Source organism: Prorops nasuta, unplaced genomic scaffold, assembly GCF_024137725.1.
Source record: "Prorops nasuta isolate Cenicafe-Biocafe unplaced genomic scaffold, Cenicafe_Pnas_1.2 PNAS00009, whole genome shotgun sequence".
Lineage (NCBI taxonomy): Eukaryota > Metazoa > Arthropoda > Insecta > Hymenoptera > Bethylidae > Prorops > Prorops nasuta.
In genome coordinates, this window is record NW_027116806.1 from 6,438,267 (window position 1) to 6,457,227 (window position 18,961).

Sequence of the window (18,961 nt, forward strand, 5' to 3'; positions counted from 1 at the left end):
CACGCCAAGAAGAAATCTCTGGTAATTTATAACTGGCGTCAAACAAGATTTCGTCGACTGCACTCGCTTGAATATATTTCGTCACGCGCACATAAATTTATTCAATTCTCGATAATCGTAGTAGAGTCTTGCGGAATATTTTCATTTCACTCGGAGCTCGCGTCTCATTATGGTATTTTCACTCGTAACGTAATTTTAATTCGGCTTTAAAATTCCGATTGAATCGTCGAACGGTGTGCATGGGAGAAGATTCGAACATGTGGAAATGGAAAGCCTTAGATCTCAAATGGGCTCTGCTCGATTTAGATATGGCTCGAACACATATCGGATGTATAACACGCCCAGACGTGGAGCGGTTAAAAGTAATCGGTGCGATTAAAAGCGAACGGTGTTCCGCGGAGGCCCGAATCGATTATCTCGACTGGCGACATTTTATTTAAACGGGATCATCCAGCCAACTCCGAATTTTAGATATCCGGATGCTGCTCTACGCATGAATATGCGCACGGGATTAATTTGCATTGTCGATAATCGTTAATTTACAGCCCTGCCGCTTCTACCCTGCCATGTTAAATCCGACCTTGCCGAACCCCTTAACCCAGCTGGCTCGAAAAAGCTTTGTCCCACATTGCGATTAATGGACGTAATTCGAGAATATGCGATCATCAACGAGGGGCCAGAGTTACCGTAATTGTTTACGAATCAAGCGTATAGCTGTTAAAAATACCGTGTAAATAATGGTCGGGCCGGAAACCACGCGGTATCGGGTAATTATTCCAATAACAATTTATCGGAGCAACCGAAACGAATGCAGGACATGGACAAACTTAAGGAAGGTACAGGAAGCAGAAAATTGGTCGAGACTGATGAGATTGGCAGATGACAAACGTGAAAATTTGAGGTGGCTGTAAAAAGGACAAAGTGGAACACGAGAGAGTACGAGGAAAGAAATTGGGCTTGGGAGGGGTATTTGTGGATGTACGAGACCGTGAAGGACATCGTAAACCGAAAACAGCCAGCGATTCCGGAGCAGAATCAACTAAGTTTTCTTCATCTTTGGACAGAGGTAAAGGAGGGGACTGAAGGGAGAAGGGCCAATGAAAAAGCTCTTGAGGGATAAAAATCGGAAGGCAGGATTGACAAAGCTAGAATAAACCAAGTAGTAAAACTTTCAGGATCGAACTTTCCAAACTCTCGAATTAGCTTCGTATTGAACGATTGAAATGTAACGACAGAGATAAAGAAGGTACGTAGGACTACGCGACTATAACGATGAGTAATAATGGAGAGGAAGAAAAATAGGGAGGGAGGGAGGGAGGATCGGTGAGGAAGAGGAAGGACTCTGGTGTATGTAGGAGTTAGGATATGGGGGAGTGGAGCTAAAAAGGCAGGTGGTTAAAGTAGTAGAAACGGATGAATGTGGAAGGAAAGTGGAGGTTGGGGAGGGTACGAGGAAAAAAGGTGTTGCTGAGGAGTTGCAAGGGATTGTTGAGGGGTTTGGTAAGGGAAAGGAGGATGAGGAGGGTGGGGGTAGGGTCTAGGGTGCCAGGGGCTGTGGCTGGGGCTGGATGGTAACGGTGCCTGCGGCTGGTGGGGATTCGGTCGTGGAGGGTGAACAGTCCGGGCTGGGGAGGAGGGTGGTGGGAGAGTTTTGGAGGGTTGTAGGGGTTGCTGGAGGGCCGGGGGGACGGAGGGGCTACGTCGGAGGTCGAGAGTCGCGGGTTGGCTCACTCTGCGGCTCCCGCCGCTCGGGAGCAGACACGCGGGGCCAAAACTAATCTCAACTATTTTATTAACAAAACAATAACATATATTTAACTTGTAAATAACAACCGAAACACGCGCTCAAGCTCGGCCTGGGCAACGCGCGCTCGCGGCTAGTGGCAATTTCGCAAGAACAAACAGAAGCACGTCTGTTTTGGAAACTCTCCGGCAAAGAGGCGAACCTCTCCTCTGCAAAGGGAATATCAGTAAGCTCAGTGACACTTTGCCAAAGGACTGGGGCAACAGCAGGGATTGAGAACGCGTGAATTGACCAGGAACGTCAGGCTGTATAGGATATACACGGAGGGAGAGAGAGAGAGAGATAGAGAGACATAGAGGGAAGTAGAAAACTCGAGGACAAGCGAGACGAGGATTGCTAGAAAGTTTTACAGGGAGGAGGAGTAGGAGGATAGGAGGAGGTGAGCTCGCTGTAAGCGCGTCCGCCGTGAAACGCATCTTTTTTCAGTTCTCTCTGTACGTGTGACCGTTACATTATTTTGTCCCCATCAGTTGGGACAGGTTCAGTGTTGTAACTTAGGATATAAGCCGAATACAGTTCCGGAGCGCACAAAAAGGGAGAGCTCAGGTGAAGAGGCAGGTTGAAAAAAGAGGCCAATCGGGGTGGGGTGGGATAAATCTGGCAAAAAAGAGAAACTATCATTTCTACGGATCACGAAACACGAGTGGGGCAGTATGAAAAGAGGAAGAGAGCGAGGCCAGCTCGGAAATATCACAGAAATCAAGCAAAACGGAGAGGAACGAGAATAAAAGGATCGAAGCTGCGAGGAATCTTGCAAAGTGACTCGGGACGAGTTGGAGGAGCGAGAGGAAAGTTTTCGAAAGGAGACAAACATTGCAGAAATATCTTGCAAAGCTTTCTTTGTCGGGCTGAGGGAGGTCTTGTCTCGGAATCACGAAGGAAAGGAATATTTACGTGCACGAGATGGCTCTCGTCGACAGCCTCGTTTAAGGTCGAAACTAACAAAGTCTGTCCTTGAGGCACGAACCCTGATTTTTTATACTTGTACGAGAAGAATTGTCCGAAAGGGACAAAAAATCTCGCGATAACTCCGAGTCCTGCGCGTGTGTGCCGCCACGTGCTCACAAACATTCGAGAATGGTCGGATCTCGAGACTTTCTCTCAAGTAAAAGAATATCGAACGAGTGAAATCTCCTTGGGCACTTGAAATATCGCAGACTATCGATTGTTAAACATAAATTTCGTTTTTTTTTACTATTCATTTCGATAATTGGACTAATATTTTGGTGCTACAGGCGCGTAGCGTCACGTGGTTATAAGCTTCGGACTTTAATCCTAACAAGAATACTCAGGATTTTCGCGTTAATACATAACTCTGAGAATTATTCGAGTATTTTTGAAAAAGTGCTTAATCTTTTATGTAGTTCTGCTTCGTAGCAATATTGCCAGATTTGATTTTCGGTTATTTCCTGGGACATGTCCCGGTGCTCTTCAAAAGAGCTCCGAAAAAATACCTCGAACAGGAAATATCTAAGATCTGGCAGTTCCTGTATTTCGATAATCAAACGGAAGCATCGACTGTTCTTCGCTCTCGAGCAGGAAACCAAAGTGTCTTGACGAAAACCATCATCAATCTCTGAAAATCTATATAACGTAATATAATACAATCTCCAAAGAGAGATCAAAACTTTTCGGTAATCTTTAATCTATCGCTAATTACGAGTGATTAATTGATCAATCAAAGCCTCTCTCAATCATTCCGTTAAATAAGGATTAAGCTATACGAATTAAAATCATAGTTTATGAAGAAATCTTTATTCAAGCTTTCGAGAAAATCGTGGAACTTGATCAAGAAGGAAAGCTGATTGGAGATTGATCCATTTCTTAGAACTCGAGCTTTTAACCAGCTGGGATTTTCATATCTCGCGAGAATTCCTCTGCTTGGTAATTGATAAAGCAGCACTTACTCTTTAATTAAGAAGAAACGGAAAAGCCAATTAGCGGTATAAGAGCTGAATATTAAGAGTTTTGCTGGAAGGGGAGAAATTCGAAGAGGATGAAGAGCAATTGGTGAAAGAGGAAGAGGGGGAGACAGAGAAGAGAGCGAGAAGAGTAAGGGGAAAAATCAATTGGCAGTACCTCTAGGATCTTTTAATTTTCAAGCACAAAATTACTCTGCTCTTGGGTAATCGGAGCACAAAAGGACAGCCGAAGAAAGGACTAGGGTGATGGAAAGTTTGATCGAGTTAAAGCTGAGAGGGGCCATAACACTTCTGTCCGTTGCGAGGATTCGATAGGAGCAAAATCCTCAACGCTTACCGATAAGAAAACGAGGAGACTTGTTCATTGACCCCGCAATATTGCTCAGTCAGCTGCGACGTTCACCCAATTGACCAGGTTCGCTGTCCAATCTCCACCACGCGATTATTCCACTCGAATCGATATATCCCGTATCCACTCCCGATCCATAGATCGCAACTTACGTAGATCCTCGAACAAGCTTGCCATTGTTAGACCAATCTCCCATTTCCAACTACGAATCTTCTCCAAGTTTACGACCTCTGGCGGTGCAATTGCAGATAGCGGGGGTCAAGGGAAAGAGCATTCTTGCTAAGCGATTGGCCAGCAATTTGCATTCAGTGGTTCAGAAAAAGCACAAGAGCCTCTGTGAAACTCAACGTTGAAATTCTGCGAGAACCGTAAGAAGAGGATTATTTCGAGGGACCTTGAAAGCTTCGGAGCCACGAGGAAGGAGGGCTTTCTTCGGGAAGTTTTCGAGAGATCCCAGGAAGCTTTTCATATCTTAAAACCTCCAAGTGGCCTTGAGGGCTTAACGAACGGAAAGTCAGAGAGGAGCGAGTCAGTTTGGACCCAAACGAAGCGTGTCTCGATCGCGGGGTCACCCTGGCTCGAAGCTCAGCGATGCCCGCGAGGGCTCGAAAGTCACGGACGACCAGTTTTGCTCGGGGACGATGACGAACAGCCGCGATCGGTAAGGTCCACGCTGCGATCGCCTCCAGCAACGCGGAGATGGCGGGCTACAACCACTCGAATCCACAGCGTGTCGTCTACCACTCGACCTACCCGACGCCGCTAGCTCCAAGTGAGTCCGCGATATCTCGCGATTCTTCGCACTCCCAGACAACCCCATCCCTGCGACGACTCCCGCTGCACTCTCAAACCATCCAACTATACTTCTCCTTCACGCTCCTTAAACCTTTCAACCACCGAGAACTTTTACTTTCCAACCCCTATTGCACACTAGGACTTCTCTCTCTCTCTCCCAATTACCCAATTAACTTTCTCACCCTGCTTCTATTATATTATCTTTTAATGAATCTCTTCTCTCCTTTCTCTCTCTCTCTCTCTCTCTCTCTCTCACTGATCAGTCTTCCTCTCAGTAAGTTCGACATATCTGGCGAGATTCCTTGCAGGATTGACAAATTTCTTTGGCACGAGTTGAATTAATTTTACCTTTTTGTCGGTTTTGAAGAGATTACGTGTATAAATGTTATATTTGGATAGTTGGAGAATTTGGTAACGATCAATCATCAAATTTAATTTCGATGCATTTCATTGTCGCACGAGCTTCGAGTTTCACGCGATGCTTTAACAAACGATGCTGGAAGTCAGTAAGAATAAGGAGAAATTCGATTGAATCACTTATAGTTCTTTAGCGAGGAATAGAGGTGGGAGTCGAAAGCTGTTTAAGCTTCATTGAAAGCGATTTATGAAATTGAGTTATTGAGCTTTCAGGCCAGCTATTGTGTAAATGTTATTAGAATCGATATATCGAGTTGGCGGTAGGGGATTGGTTATTGGTCGAAGAGTTTTGGTTTGTTTGACTTTTTCTTGGGTCTCACTGATCGCATCGAAACTAACCGATGTTAAAAGTTATGAAAGGGATGTTGTCCGGAGGCATCTTCGCACTTTCGATAGTGAATGTTGAATGTCACCTGCTTCTATTTGCTACGAGGGCCGATTGACCGAGTTATATTTGCAGTGCAAACTTCAAACCCAAGCATCAAGTTCAATATTGATCCATTTTATTGGATAGCCTTCGTCCAATCCTCAATGAATCAATCCCCATCCTGATTTATATCCCCTTATTAAGCTGGCCCCTTTATTTGTTTTATAGGTGGGTATAACTTATTCATCCTTAAATGTTTTCCCATCTATAATAGCCCTCTAAAAATAACCCAATTCTCCTATCAATTAATTTATTCGACCTGTTTCGCCAATGAAATGATTCATTTAGCTCGAAGATATTATTTGTTCACTGTACTTGGAGCAAGATTTGTCTTCTTAAAAGAGAGAATATTATATTTTATAAGAGAAGTATTGGTTCGGTAAATCATTTATATTATCCGTTGGTTTGTTTGAGCTAAATGAAATTTTTTATAAAGTTCTGAAGCAATGGTCAGTGGTACAAAAGCGCAATAACTCGGCCAGGTTAAATTATACTTTTCATTTATGGCTGGTGACAATTTTTCAGTGAAACGAATGTGCAATATTTTCAGATGGGGATCCTATAAAGCTTCCGGAGCACTTGGAGACTTTGCCACGAGCTGAGCATTTTCCTGCACAGAGGCACCGGTGGAATACCAACGAAGTGAGTGACCTTTCCCTTATGTTTCTACTCGTAAATGTATATTTAGCAATATCAGCATCCACATCATTATTCATTCCCTTCGTTACAACTGGTAAACTAGGACAACAAGCTTTTTATGCAATGACAGAATATTAATTGTTTGTTTTAAACCGCTTGACCCAGCTGTTCAAATGCTTATCGATGATGTATTTATAGAAGCCTGATAAGAATCTTATTAATATTAATTTCTCCAGCTGACCAATTATATCCCCGTTTAATTGACATTAATTCAGCCAATTGACCAAATTTTTGTTCCCTCAGAAATGCAACAGTTTCGAATAAATGGTCACGTTTCGCCATTTAAAATATATGCAGATAAGTCATTACTCGCTATTCGTTGTTTCTTTTATTGCGGATAACTCATTAGAAAATTATCAGCTTATTATGTAAGAATAGACGTTCGCGTGCTCAAAGCCCTAAATCTGTCGTCGACGCGAATAAACGTGGAAATTCAGTTCTGTACATAATTATGCAAATCCGGTGTGAATATTAAAATGCTCGTCAAGATGGCGTATAATAGGCTAGTTGCGGTATATTGTAAGAACTCGGATTCGACTGATTAATGTAATCGAGACTGTTCGTGATATACTCCATTTGGTCATGACACTAGAAATTTGGTGCCTTCACATTTTTATCGCTCTTATAAGAGTAGCTAGAACGAGATTCCACGGCACCTTCTTGCATTGGATTTCTTTTTAGACTACTGGAACGATCCTAGAAATATTCCGTCTGCCTATGACAGGGAGTCTAAACTGACACGTGAAAAATGGTATATTCTAGCACCATATAAGACCGATTGGCATGGCACGTAGACAACTCGCAGCTATCATCGATTTATCTTAGCATCATTTTATTTATTGATATGCACCGAGAACGCGTTCTAAAATACTTGACAAACTCTTAAAGAATTATTCAATATACGCGATTATATACCAACAACAACATATTTTCCTTACTCGTGTACATTATAAAAGATTTCGCTATGCGAGAACTAAGATTCAAATTTATTATCTGTACAACAAAAACACTCAATGTTAAATATCAAGTTATATACGCGAGTCTGAAATTCTTTGGATAGATTCGAGCTTGGAAAAACTTGCTTCGTTGCAAAATCCAGAGTATTCTTTTAAATTGTGTCGAGTGAAAATGCGAAGACATAATGTTATTAGTTTGACGTCTGTTACGTCTCGTGAACAGATAAAATCGCATAGTATAGGAAACACGATTGTCCCTAGGATAATATACAAGTCGTATCAAAATTGGAGCGTTACGTGCTTCGAGAGTAGGAGTGGAGGGGGGAGAGGGTGCATAGTTTGCAAGTAGGAAAGGTAAATAGATTTTCGAAATCGCCGTGTGATCCGTGAAATTCATTCGTGACACGCAACGCCACGTTGGCCGTAATAAAGTGCGATTATATTGCATTCCGAGAAACTGTAGTATGCAAAGGGGTAAATTGCTGCGTGCAGTAAAAGGGATGAGAAGCTAAGGGGCGTGAGAAGGAGGAGGGGGAGGGGGAGAAGGGGAGACGTAGCGTTGAGTTAAGGGAGAGAATGGACTCAATTCCGCTGCGGTCATAGCCAAAAAGCTGCTAGAATATTCTAGGAAAGTGCGGAGTAAAGTGTTAATTGCCCTCAGCTTGGTCAACTTTTACTTGGTTTTGGCAAACATTGCCAGTTTATGCAGCGTGTAGTACGTTCTCGATGTTTTCCATCGAACCAACACCTTTTTACGTGCACACAATCTACCAGCGTCGGCAATAAACTCTCCTGTCTTCGGCGCGATGCTGCATGGACCAAATGAGCAAACTTAGGCGTAGCTGTGAATTAACCACGTCCAAGAACCTTCCCGTTAATTTCTATCCGCTCACGGAGTTTGACGTCGGCCATCCGTGCTTCTTCCATCTAATTAACACCATTTAACACCCCGCCAGTAATGCCTCCTTCTCTTTATACCAACTTTCCTCTTTGAACAGCTAATCTATCGACCAGCCACTTACTACTAACAAGGTATATAGTTGCGAGGAATTTTATTGGTTCATTGCAACGGTGATTAATGTTAATAATAATGCTTTGTTTCAAAGTGCATTAATCAATATGTTGCGAATATACATACAGAGATGGAATATTTGATTCTTCTTTGGAATCTTAAATTTGCATATACAATATATATTTTTATCAGCAAACTCTCCTATCTTTAAAAGTGTGCGATTTTACTAGCGAAGGAAGAAATCAGCTTAGGTGTAAATTTAAATAGTTATCGTCGAGGAATGTGTTCATAAATCCTTGCTTCTCCTCGAATTTGACACAGTGCTACTTCCGGTACATATATATATATATATCTTCGTAGAGAGCTGTAGCGCTTTTTTAGCTAACACCATTTGCCAAGATTCTCGCACTCTCGCAATTTATGCCATTCGTCGAGCTCCTCGTCCAAGGATCGAAACTCGGTATACGTCCCGTGATGCCTCGGGATAAAAGTCCTCGTGGAGCTTTCCTAACGTCGTAGCAGCTCGTTCGTTAAAAGCCATCAGAAGCTCAAACTTGTCGATTTATTTGATCAGGGAACTCTTCCGAAGACTTTTATCCAAGTCATACTTTCATACCTCGAGTAGTAATAAGTACCGGCAGCTATGAGTTTCGAAGGTGGAATAATTTTGCGATATTTTATCTCGTGGAATCGTAGCGCAAGGTAGGTATAAAAATTAGAGTATTTGCAGGATTAATGCGAAAGTAAAGTTTTCCTTGGATGAATGTTGAAGTTTCTCATTTTTCTTGAATTCTTGAAATTGTGTTTATAGATAAAAGAATTGAGAGAAGAAAATGGCGATAAGTATTTGCAGGATGAGAGGAGGAGGAGGGGGAGTGTAAAGGGCGGTCCTGGGTAGAGTCCCAGTCTCGGGAGCATTGGTTAATGGCATGTGGACGTTTAGGAGCGCGAATGTCCACACGTGCTCAGCGTTGGGATTGGCTGAAGCACGTGTGCCAGTATCGGTGTGCGTGCATGGATGGTTGGTGTGCAGGTCGCACACCATTACAGAGTGAGTTTGCACACGTAGGTGTACCGATGTAGTCCACTGCTACTCTGACCCCGGTCGGCCCCCGATCAATAGCTGGAGCCAGCGAGAGCCCGAGTATAGCCGAGTCGGGTTTTCAGTTCTGCCGAGCCGAACCCAATTCAACCAACCCGTCCAACCGCCTTCCTTAAGCACCCAGTCCCGATAATTCATCTCACTTATCCCCTTTTTTTACTCCGACCCCTTTTTATACCCTTCTCTCCCATCCACCACGTTAAACTCGCTTAGTAAACACGCCCGAGATATTTCACAACCCTTTCACTTGATTTTTCCTCAATCTTTACAACTTTCCTCTTTATCACGCTTCACCTTTCCCCAGCGATACTCTTCAACTTCAAAGATGCCCGGCAATCTTTCCGCAGTCTCCTTATCCGGATTTTTCTACGAGCGAGAGAGAGAGAGAGAGTCAGTCAGCCTGCAGCCACACTCTCTGCACATGGGTGCAGCTTACATTTAGCGCCGGTGGTTCTGATGTAAAATTCAGTAAGAGAAATGGAAATTAGGGAGATGTTGGGGTAGAAGACACGTAAGAGGACCTTTCGCGAGATTCCGATATATATCAAGGATTTCCTAGTTTCTCAGTAAGGGGGGCTCCTTTGAGTTGATAGATTCGCGCATCTTCAAGGAATTTATCAATGTCAGCCGTCACCCTTTGACGGAGCTTCCGCAGCTTGCGAAGCTGTATATATATATATATATATGTATACCGAAAAGCTTTCCTTCTGCCTCTCGCTACTGTCCTTCGCCAAGTGAATTTACCATTGCGCGAAAAACTTTAAATCCCCACACACGTACTCGAGATATTTTGCTGCTGGTGTAGCCACCGAGGAGCTTTACTCAGTCTGCCCAGCTGCCATTTTTCTCCGGCACCTTACCGCGGCATACGTGAATACGTCGTAAGCGGGTTTCCAACCCAGAACCCATTCAGGAACCTACAAATCCTGAGATTGTCAATTGATGGTGATTTACTCCCAGTTTCACTTGGCTTTTACCAATCCCTTCGTTCCCCTTTACAAATTCAACGAATTCCCTAAAAAATCTTTTCGCAAGAAGAGAAGATGGCAGTGGAGAACAAATTGAATAATATTATTGTTTCCAGCGGAAAAGAGATAACCCAAATGATATAGGAATGAATATTGGCTAGATTTCAATGAGTTTGATTTTACGTGACAGTTTTTCCAGGCAAGGACTTTCTCCTATCATAAGTCTCACGTGTCCTTGTTCTTCTTCGTGCCAATTCAGTGCTGATAACTTTTCAGTCTTCTGACGTGCCTCTCTGCTCTTATTACCGTCGCCTGATGAAATCCCATTCGTACGAAAATAGGGTAACCGAACACATTCGCGTACCCCTCCCGGACTGAATTACAGTAATAAGTTTTAGCCACGCCGCAAGCACATCGTTTGTTTTACACATTTAGCATTGGCTAATGGGCCTTAATGCCATTGATTTATAACCCTTGCGAATCCTATGTTAAACAGAGTATTCTTCTTCTGATATAAAGAAGAGAATTTACTTGCAAAAAAATTACCCTATCCACCGCACAAGCTTCCCTTTTCAACCCTTAAAGTACTCTAAGAAATTGCTCCATTATCATTAGATACGTTAATTAATCGTGATTTGTTGCCGTCGACCCGAGTGCCACGTATATTAACCAGGCATAACTGATAATTTTTCATAATTATAATTTACGTTCCTTCGACCTCGTGCAAGTAATAATAATGCACCGGTTTATTAGTTGGACAATGCATTCACGCTAGAGGACTCACGGTGTGATTTTCAATTGCAGGCGGAAAGTGCGTAATTGGCTGGGAGATGGGGAAAGTGTTGGCTGGTGTTGATAAACCTATTTGCATGGTAACAGCTATCGTTTCCTGGAATACCATTTCTATAGCTGCTTGTCAACACTTGTAGTTTATTTTCTCTCACAATCGTCCCCATAAACTCCTCTGAAAATATTATTTAATTCATTCGTCGATTTATTTTTTCCACCCCACAGATTACATTTACCTTGCATTTACTATATATATATATATATATATATATATATATAATTCCATTCGTTTCTTCCTTCGGAATCGAAAATATTTCATTCGATTGATTTGAAATTTCGTTTATCTCTCGCGAAAAATTCAATTTCATTTATTGACTAGTCAATTAATCTTGCTTTTTCAACCTTTTCCATTCTATTTATACGTTCGACTTGGTCATTTAATTTGATCGATGGGATGATTTTAACTTGTCCTTTCATGCAAATCTAATTGGTCTAGCTCATCCAGCTCATCCAGTTGGTCTGTTAAACAAGATCATTTTAGTTTATTTAAGCAGTTGTTTACTTTAAAGGGTATATCTGAGCTAATAAATAATGATGGAAGAAGGAGTTATGAGCTGGGGCGACCCGAATGAATAATTAGAAGCACGCAATAATTATACTGGAGAATCGATATACGTGTATTATATTATTAGCTAATTGAGGCTATAAAATATCGTGCTGACTGTTACTACCATTGAAACTTTTCGAGAAATAAATAATTTACTTTCCGTCGGTTAGTTTAATGCAAGAGAGTACAACGTTTGCTTGCTTCGACATAGGAGTGTAGGTAAAGAGTAGAGCAAATTAAAAAATTGTAAGAGAAATGAGATAAAGAAGATCATAAAAACAGAGAAACAAGAAATGTGGTAAAAATGAAAGATTAACAGTGTGGTGGTGAAGAAAGGGGGGAGTGGGGAATAAAAGGAAAATTCTATATGGACCAACAAAATTTGAAATAATATAATTCGCATAGGAAATCGTGACGATATTGTCGAGTTTAATTACACAATCGGCTGGATACGCTGAAAAATTATTCAGGTGCAAACACCATTAGTGGCTCCAATTGGTAGATCGAGGGGTAGTCTGTGGGATGGGAACAATGAGGCCCGATTGCGACCGATGCGTAGCGAATCTGAAAACGATCAAGTGCAGCGGTGGCCATACCGGAAATCAATAGAACGCTGGTAATTGAAAATTCTCTGTGGAAAATCCCGCTCAAATTATCGTTCAATTTCACCTACGTAGCATTCTCGTATAGCCTATAGAAGTATTAGTTGAAATTAAGTGTTTCCTCTTATAACAATAAATGTACAAACTCTCCCGAGAAAAGATACAAATTATTGTAGGAAGAAATCATTTTTTACTATTTTGTTTATTGCTCGGAGCGAATTCAGAAATTAGAAAGCCACTGTGTCAGGTGAGATATTATTTTCCAAGGGATAACCACTTCTGGATCGATCTTTGGTGGGCTTCGGAAAGCACGGCGATTAAACGAAAGCGTCGAGGACGCTCAATGAAGTAGGGTATAGAGAGTTTTCGAGTGGGCCTACAAGTGAATACCGGAAGCGATAGCTGCTACTGTATAAATAGTGTTATTAACACCAACCCTCTGACCCTATCCTTTATTCTCTATTACACACATGGATACTCGCACACAATCATGCACTCGCTATGCAAATTGAAAACTTAGTAATTCTGTCGCGATATATATAAACTAATTAGCAATACCGCAAAATATTTGCATAGAGTTGTAATTTTGTCAACTAAAATATTTAACGCGAAAGTTTAGTTTTGTAGCTGATTGCACTGGTACCTATAATTTGGTTAAGGGTAGAATAATTAACAGTTTTGTTTGACAAGATGAATTTTTCATTGTACAGGGACGACAATAATAATACGGGAAATTGTCGGGCACGCGATGTATATATTCCTTATGAATGTGTGTGTGCGTGTGTGTGTGTATAGTTAATCGAAGATGGGCGATTTTGCTGAATGTACGGCCAGAGGCATAAGAAGGATAGGTCCTCTTGGCTTGACAATGAAATTTCGATAGCTTTTTCAATGCCTGTACTTCAATTCGATGAAAACCACTTCGTGCGATGCTGTTCAACGTTCCGCAAAGGAAACTGACAAATTGGCTAATTTTTTCCGCAATTCGTCCTCCTCTTTCCCTCCTCGCCAAATCATCTCTCCTATTTTTACGAGATACACGCGACCCTCCAGATGCGATTGGCCGCCCCGACCTGGGACAAACAATCCTATAAAGCGATATTACTATTTCATTTCTCTTTTCATATTTCGATCCGCACCGGCTGTTCCCTTTGTGCAAGTCTCGGCTCTCCCATTTGCCAGAAATATGAATTCCAAATAAAATTTTCAGATCTATCGGAATTCCAGATAGAATTGTGACCCTCGTTGCGATGTTAGCTATTCTCCATTTCGATCATATCGAAATGAAGCACCGAACAAACGTTAATTATATTTTAACAAACGCTTATCGCTTTTAATTCTTTCGAACCAAACCAGAGGAAAAATATTCATTCGTGCAACCAGAGTTGTGGAATTTCCATTGGAAATCCTTGCACTCGTGGCGAGAAGAATTTGAAAAATTTTTTCGTACCGCTTACTCACACAGAATCCAATTAATTTTCTTCGCACACTTTCTCGATCTGTAAGATTTAGAAATCGCGTGCAGACGCGTGACGAAGCTCCTTTCCTTATCCGCGCGCCAGCAGATTTTGCTCAGGTTAATCGGTCGTCCTTGAGCAGCATCGATTCAACGCCCGGTAAGAGAGTTTTTTTTAAGCTGCATGCTTTCCTCGCGTGAAAAATTTCTCGAATACTCTTAAGTTTTATGCGACGTACGGCGTACAGTCGATAATTTGTAAGGTAAAAATAGAACGGAAATGGAACGAGAATGGAGCATTAAATACTGTTGCTACGCTTTTTCCTAAATTCAAATTATGTGCGTGTGCGATATCGAAGAGGAGGGGGTGGAGCGCGAGGCACGAAAGCAGATCCATCATTTTCAATATTCGAGTTTAATCCATGTCTGCCTATTCCCATCCTGTCTCTATTTAAGAAGTTGGCTGTGTTCTCCCCCTCGATCTTTCCGATTCTCTCTTCGCCCTCCTAGCGTCTGACCGTTTATTATCTTTTATCACTGACTACTCTCTGACAGACACACCCTTGCCTCCGTTTTTAATTACATTTCAATCTTCATCACCGCGAATCTCTGCGGATAAAAGAACACGGACTTTCAACGGAAAAGCTCCCTTTTAATTTTTTAATAAATATTCGCTGCATCATTAGCATATATCGTGTCAAGAAATCCCTGCTCGTTTCAGCTTCTTCAACGCAAGAGACAGTTAATTATACAGTCTTTTTAATTTCAATATCTTAATTTTATTCGCAATGCGTGATAAAATTTGCCTAGAAATTCAAATTCTCTTATCTCCCTGTAAATATCGTGTATCATACTTTCCATCCTGCTATTTTGATCTATTATTATTCGCCACTTTATCAAATTTTATCACAGAGAGCACTAACAATAAGTGCGATGTATAAGTTTCATTTAAGAATCCATTAGGGAAATAAGATACAGTCTTGTCCAGTGTTATCGCTCGAACAATCCATTATTGATGAAACGGAATACAAATTTCATTTAAATGTTCGTTTACGAGGTATAAGCGTGTATAGGACAAAAGAGGAAAGAGGAAAAAGAGAGAGAGAGAGAGAGAGAGGGGTGTATTTTCGCGCAAGAGAGGAATAGCGAATACCAAGATGGATAGAGACATCAATATTCGTTATTGAAATGGAATGATGACGATATAATTCTTGGAATTTTGAAACGATAGGGCAATTTAAAAGGGATATAAACGTCATTAGTGCACGACGTTCATGAGTGTTTTCCATTTGACTCGTGGTTGGGAGTGGGGAATGATTGGGAGGATGAGAAAAAATGTTGGAAGGGTCGAAGTTTAATTAGACATCAATCATTTGGTGGATGAGCGTTCGCGATCGCTGGCAAATTAATTCCTACGCGTGCCGTCACGCTTTCGGTCTTTGCTATTGGCGAAATGGGTCAGGGAATATACATCGGATAGCTCGCTCTCTCGGAAAGACAGCAGTCAAATCCTACATACATTTATGCCACATGCAAGGTCGGATTCCCTGCAGTAACGCAACCCCCGGAAATTCTTTCGATGTGTTTACCACCCCCTTTCCTCCTCCTTTCCCAATTCCAACTATATATCGCTATTCCGCGTACCTCCCTACATGACTTTTTTAAATGCCGTTGCAACTTTTCTCTCCCCCCACAATACTAAACTTTTCCAATAAATGCAACCCGGCTAAACGATCGCTGAGAAAAGAACAAGCGGACCAGCGCATTGGAAATTCCTCCCCTTAAGAAAATTATTACTAATAGGACACGGAGAACCGTCCAGTTTTTCAATGCGAGGCTCTTTACTCGCTCCAGAAATTTCTTCTTTAATTATTAGTTGCCCGCACTGTTGCGGGCTCTTTGAGAGGGTTAAGCTGGGAGGGTATAACAAGAGAATCTCGAGTTTTAACAATTATGTTTGCAGCAAGAAGTTCTTAATATTTCTGATTAGACGAGAAATACGACACGCTAATGTTTCCGAGGAGTTCCGTAGGATTTTCGAGGGTGATGTGTTTTTTGTTTTAGAAGGAAAACCAGTGCGAAGTCGTATCGGAGCTGTGGTGGAGCGAGCGGGGTGGGGTTTGTATATCTAAGATAGGAAGAAGAAGGCCATAGATTCCGAAGTTCAGCTTAACGGGTTCGTAAACGAGACGCTTTCCGTCTCGTGTGCTACCGGAAGAAATGTGTTCTCCTTGATTTACGAATGTGAAAGGCCCGATAAATCCAGCCACTTCCGTGGCTCTGAATGAAAATGGTGCGTCATTTCCACGAAACACGCGGCACATTCTTACCTCGCGTCTTCGAACCTCATTCTCGATCGCTTTTGTTCAGTTTTTTTTTGTCCAGAGAAAAATCGATTTATTTATTTAACAAAAATTATTTTTTATTAAATACGTGCACGAGGCGGAGTATTTTCGATGTACGTTTACATGGATAAATAAACAAAGCAACAGATTATAGGACAAGCGAGTAGGTCGAAAATTTAAAAGCGTCTCCGCAAGGCGATTTCAAGGTTCGAAGGTGTCGAGGGGTTGGAATTGCAAATCTGACGAGGGTCCCAATGTTTCTTGACCCATTTCTCAGTCCATTCGCCGAGAGGTGGGAAGCTGGTGGTGTGTGAAGGGTGTGGAAGGGGTCGAACGATGGTTCGTGCGAATTCAAAGTCCGGTAGGAATGCAAATGATCAATTAACCAGCCATAAATCACCGCAACGTGCTAGACGAGCTTTATTCGTCCTCTTTCTAGCCACTTGGCTCCGTCGAAGCCTCGCGGAGCTTGCAAGCTTCCTCCCCTCGCTCCGTTCCTTTGTTCCCACTCGCCCGCTATAAATTACACTTGCACCACACACGCCTCCACCTCCTTTTTCCATTTCTCTCCCTCTCTCTCTCTCTCTCTCTCTTATTGCTTTAACCCTCCCTGTCTCCTGCCTTTTCCTCATGCAAAAATATATATCTTTATTCCAAACGTATTTCGCCAGCTGTCCTCTATTTGTGTCTCAGCAACGCCTTTTCTCCTTACCTTCACCCCCTCCCATCCCCCGTCTTATCTCTTTCTCGTCCTTCCACCTCTCCTTTTTCCTCTTTATTTTCCATTGGACCATGTACATTTTTACGTGCATCTGTACTTGCACACATACATGTCTGAAATGCCTTTGTGTTGGTTTCGACGTAAGGGAAAGCACACACAAGTATATCCAACTGTATATATATATATAAGTGCTTGCCCGTGTAGCCTTTTTGTCTGGTTACATCAAGGCTGCTTCCAGACATCCTTGTTTCACCAGAGCAATAGTTCCTCGTCTCTTTATTCCCTTGCCTTCCGTTGTGTCTTCCAACGTTTCTGTCTTTTTCCACTTACAACACCCCTTACCTTGCTCTCGTTCGACCAGTTCTGGTCCTTTTCCACTTGCAACGGTTCCTGTTTTCTCTCGGCTCGATCGTTATTGACTTTTCTCACTCGCAGTGGCTCTTATTTTCTTTCCTCCCTATTGTCTCAGTTCTTCTCTCATTTTCATTCTCTTCCACAGTGAAACTATACGGATCTCCTTTCTTCTCGCAGTGATTTTAACCCACTTTTTCAGCAATCTGCTCCTATCAATATTTTCTCTCCACTTTTCCACTTCTGCATGTCCTTCGCTCTAGCCCCTTATCAGTATGTATATATATATATATGTATATAGTCATCTCTATCCTATATACATAGCGAGGAAGACATTTCTATCTCAATCGCTCCTTCCAAGTCGCTCCTTTTGTCTTTGCCAGCCAGTACTTTTCGGACTTGGCTGAATTGGTGTTTCGCGTCCATCCTGCGCGCGAATATTTATATCCAGGCCACGTTCACAGGAGACTCGTTGCGAAGACGAAGGTTCCTCCACCTACCTGCTCCCCGGTAACTAACGGCAACTGCTGTTGGGAAATAGGGACTGTCCCTCTCCCACAGTCGCTCTACTATATTTTCAACCCCCAACCCCCAACCCTTCAACTCCTCCTCCCCGGGCCCATCCTAATCCTCCAGCCAGTGCAATGGAATACAAGATTTCTTAATTTCCATCACTATTCACGATCTTCTTTTCACGATTATTCACAATATTATCGTTTATTCACGAAGTTTGTTAGATTCGCGCAGCGAAGATTTTTCAAGCAAGTTTCGGAGAATCGCGTGGAGCGTTGTTTATTTAAAAGGAGCATTTGCTCGTAATGGATTTTCTCTTCGGTCGGTATGAAAGTTTTCAGCCCGGTATTGCAGTTGAGTTTTATTGTAAGTTCCATCGGAGTGTAACGAGATGGTGGGATTTTTCCGTGGTATTTCTTCCGTTGCTGAGGGGGGGGGGGGGGGGAGCAATAGAAAAAGTAGCTGGCGATTCGGTTTCGATTGGACGAGCAGCCGCGGAAAACTTCGAACTTTATTAGCGGTAACGCGTGGCTTAGAAATTTTTACGATTGAATCGACTGGGCTCGAACACAGTTCGATTTGCATTCCACGCCGGTTTGCGTGATGCAACATCGGCCGCACGCCGCTTTCGCTTCTGGTATTCAATTTCACCCCCCAACCCCTGAGCCCCGACTCGCGCCTCACTCCGCTTTTTACGGCCCAAGGCGGCATGAATTGCCGATAAGTATCTTGCCTCGTTCCGGGAATACGTGCGGTCGGCTGATTTTCGCTTTTCTACTTCTGAAGCACCCGCCAGCAACGCAGCACCGAGCCACCTCTCTCCTTCCTTGCGTAAAAGTGCTGGAACACAGTTGCACTCGTCACGTGCTTTAATTCATCAAGCCCACCGACTCTCCCTTTTTTCTAATTCTTCGTGGCAGGTCTCCAGTCTTCGATGTAGCTTGAAAATTTAATTTCATCCTACCCTTCATTACCGTGTGCTCAATTTGCCAGAATTTGCGCAATGAAACATATTTATTCGATTCCACCCACCACTCGATTATAATCGTTCATATATATATATATATATGCGAGGACTGTACAGTCCCTTTTGTGGATTTTATCGAAGGGATTGTTTATACCGAGA

At 42.4% G+C, this 18,961-nt stretch overlaps 1 protein-coding gene across 4 annotated transcripts in view; it reads left to right on the forward strand.

Moving 5' to 3' along the window:
* Positions 1 to 18,961, forward strand: part of Camta (Calmodulin-binding transcription activator) — a 63,300-nt gene that overhangs the window by 28,673 nt on the left and 15,666 nt on the right. For 3 of the 4 annotated variants that reach the window (XM_066731932.1, XM_066731931.1, XM_066731933.1), the window contains exon 4: positions 6,265 to 6,356. In XM_066731932.1, the coding sequence (XP_066588029.1) occupies positions 6,265 to 6,356 (92 nt within the window). Of the gene's footprint in view, positions 1 to 2,099; positions 4,848 to 6,264; positions 6,357 to 18,961 lie in introns of those variants that run through there. The other variant, XM_066731934.1, reaches the window with a different exon arrangement.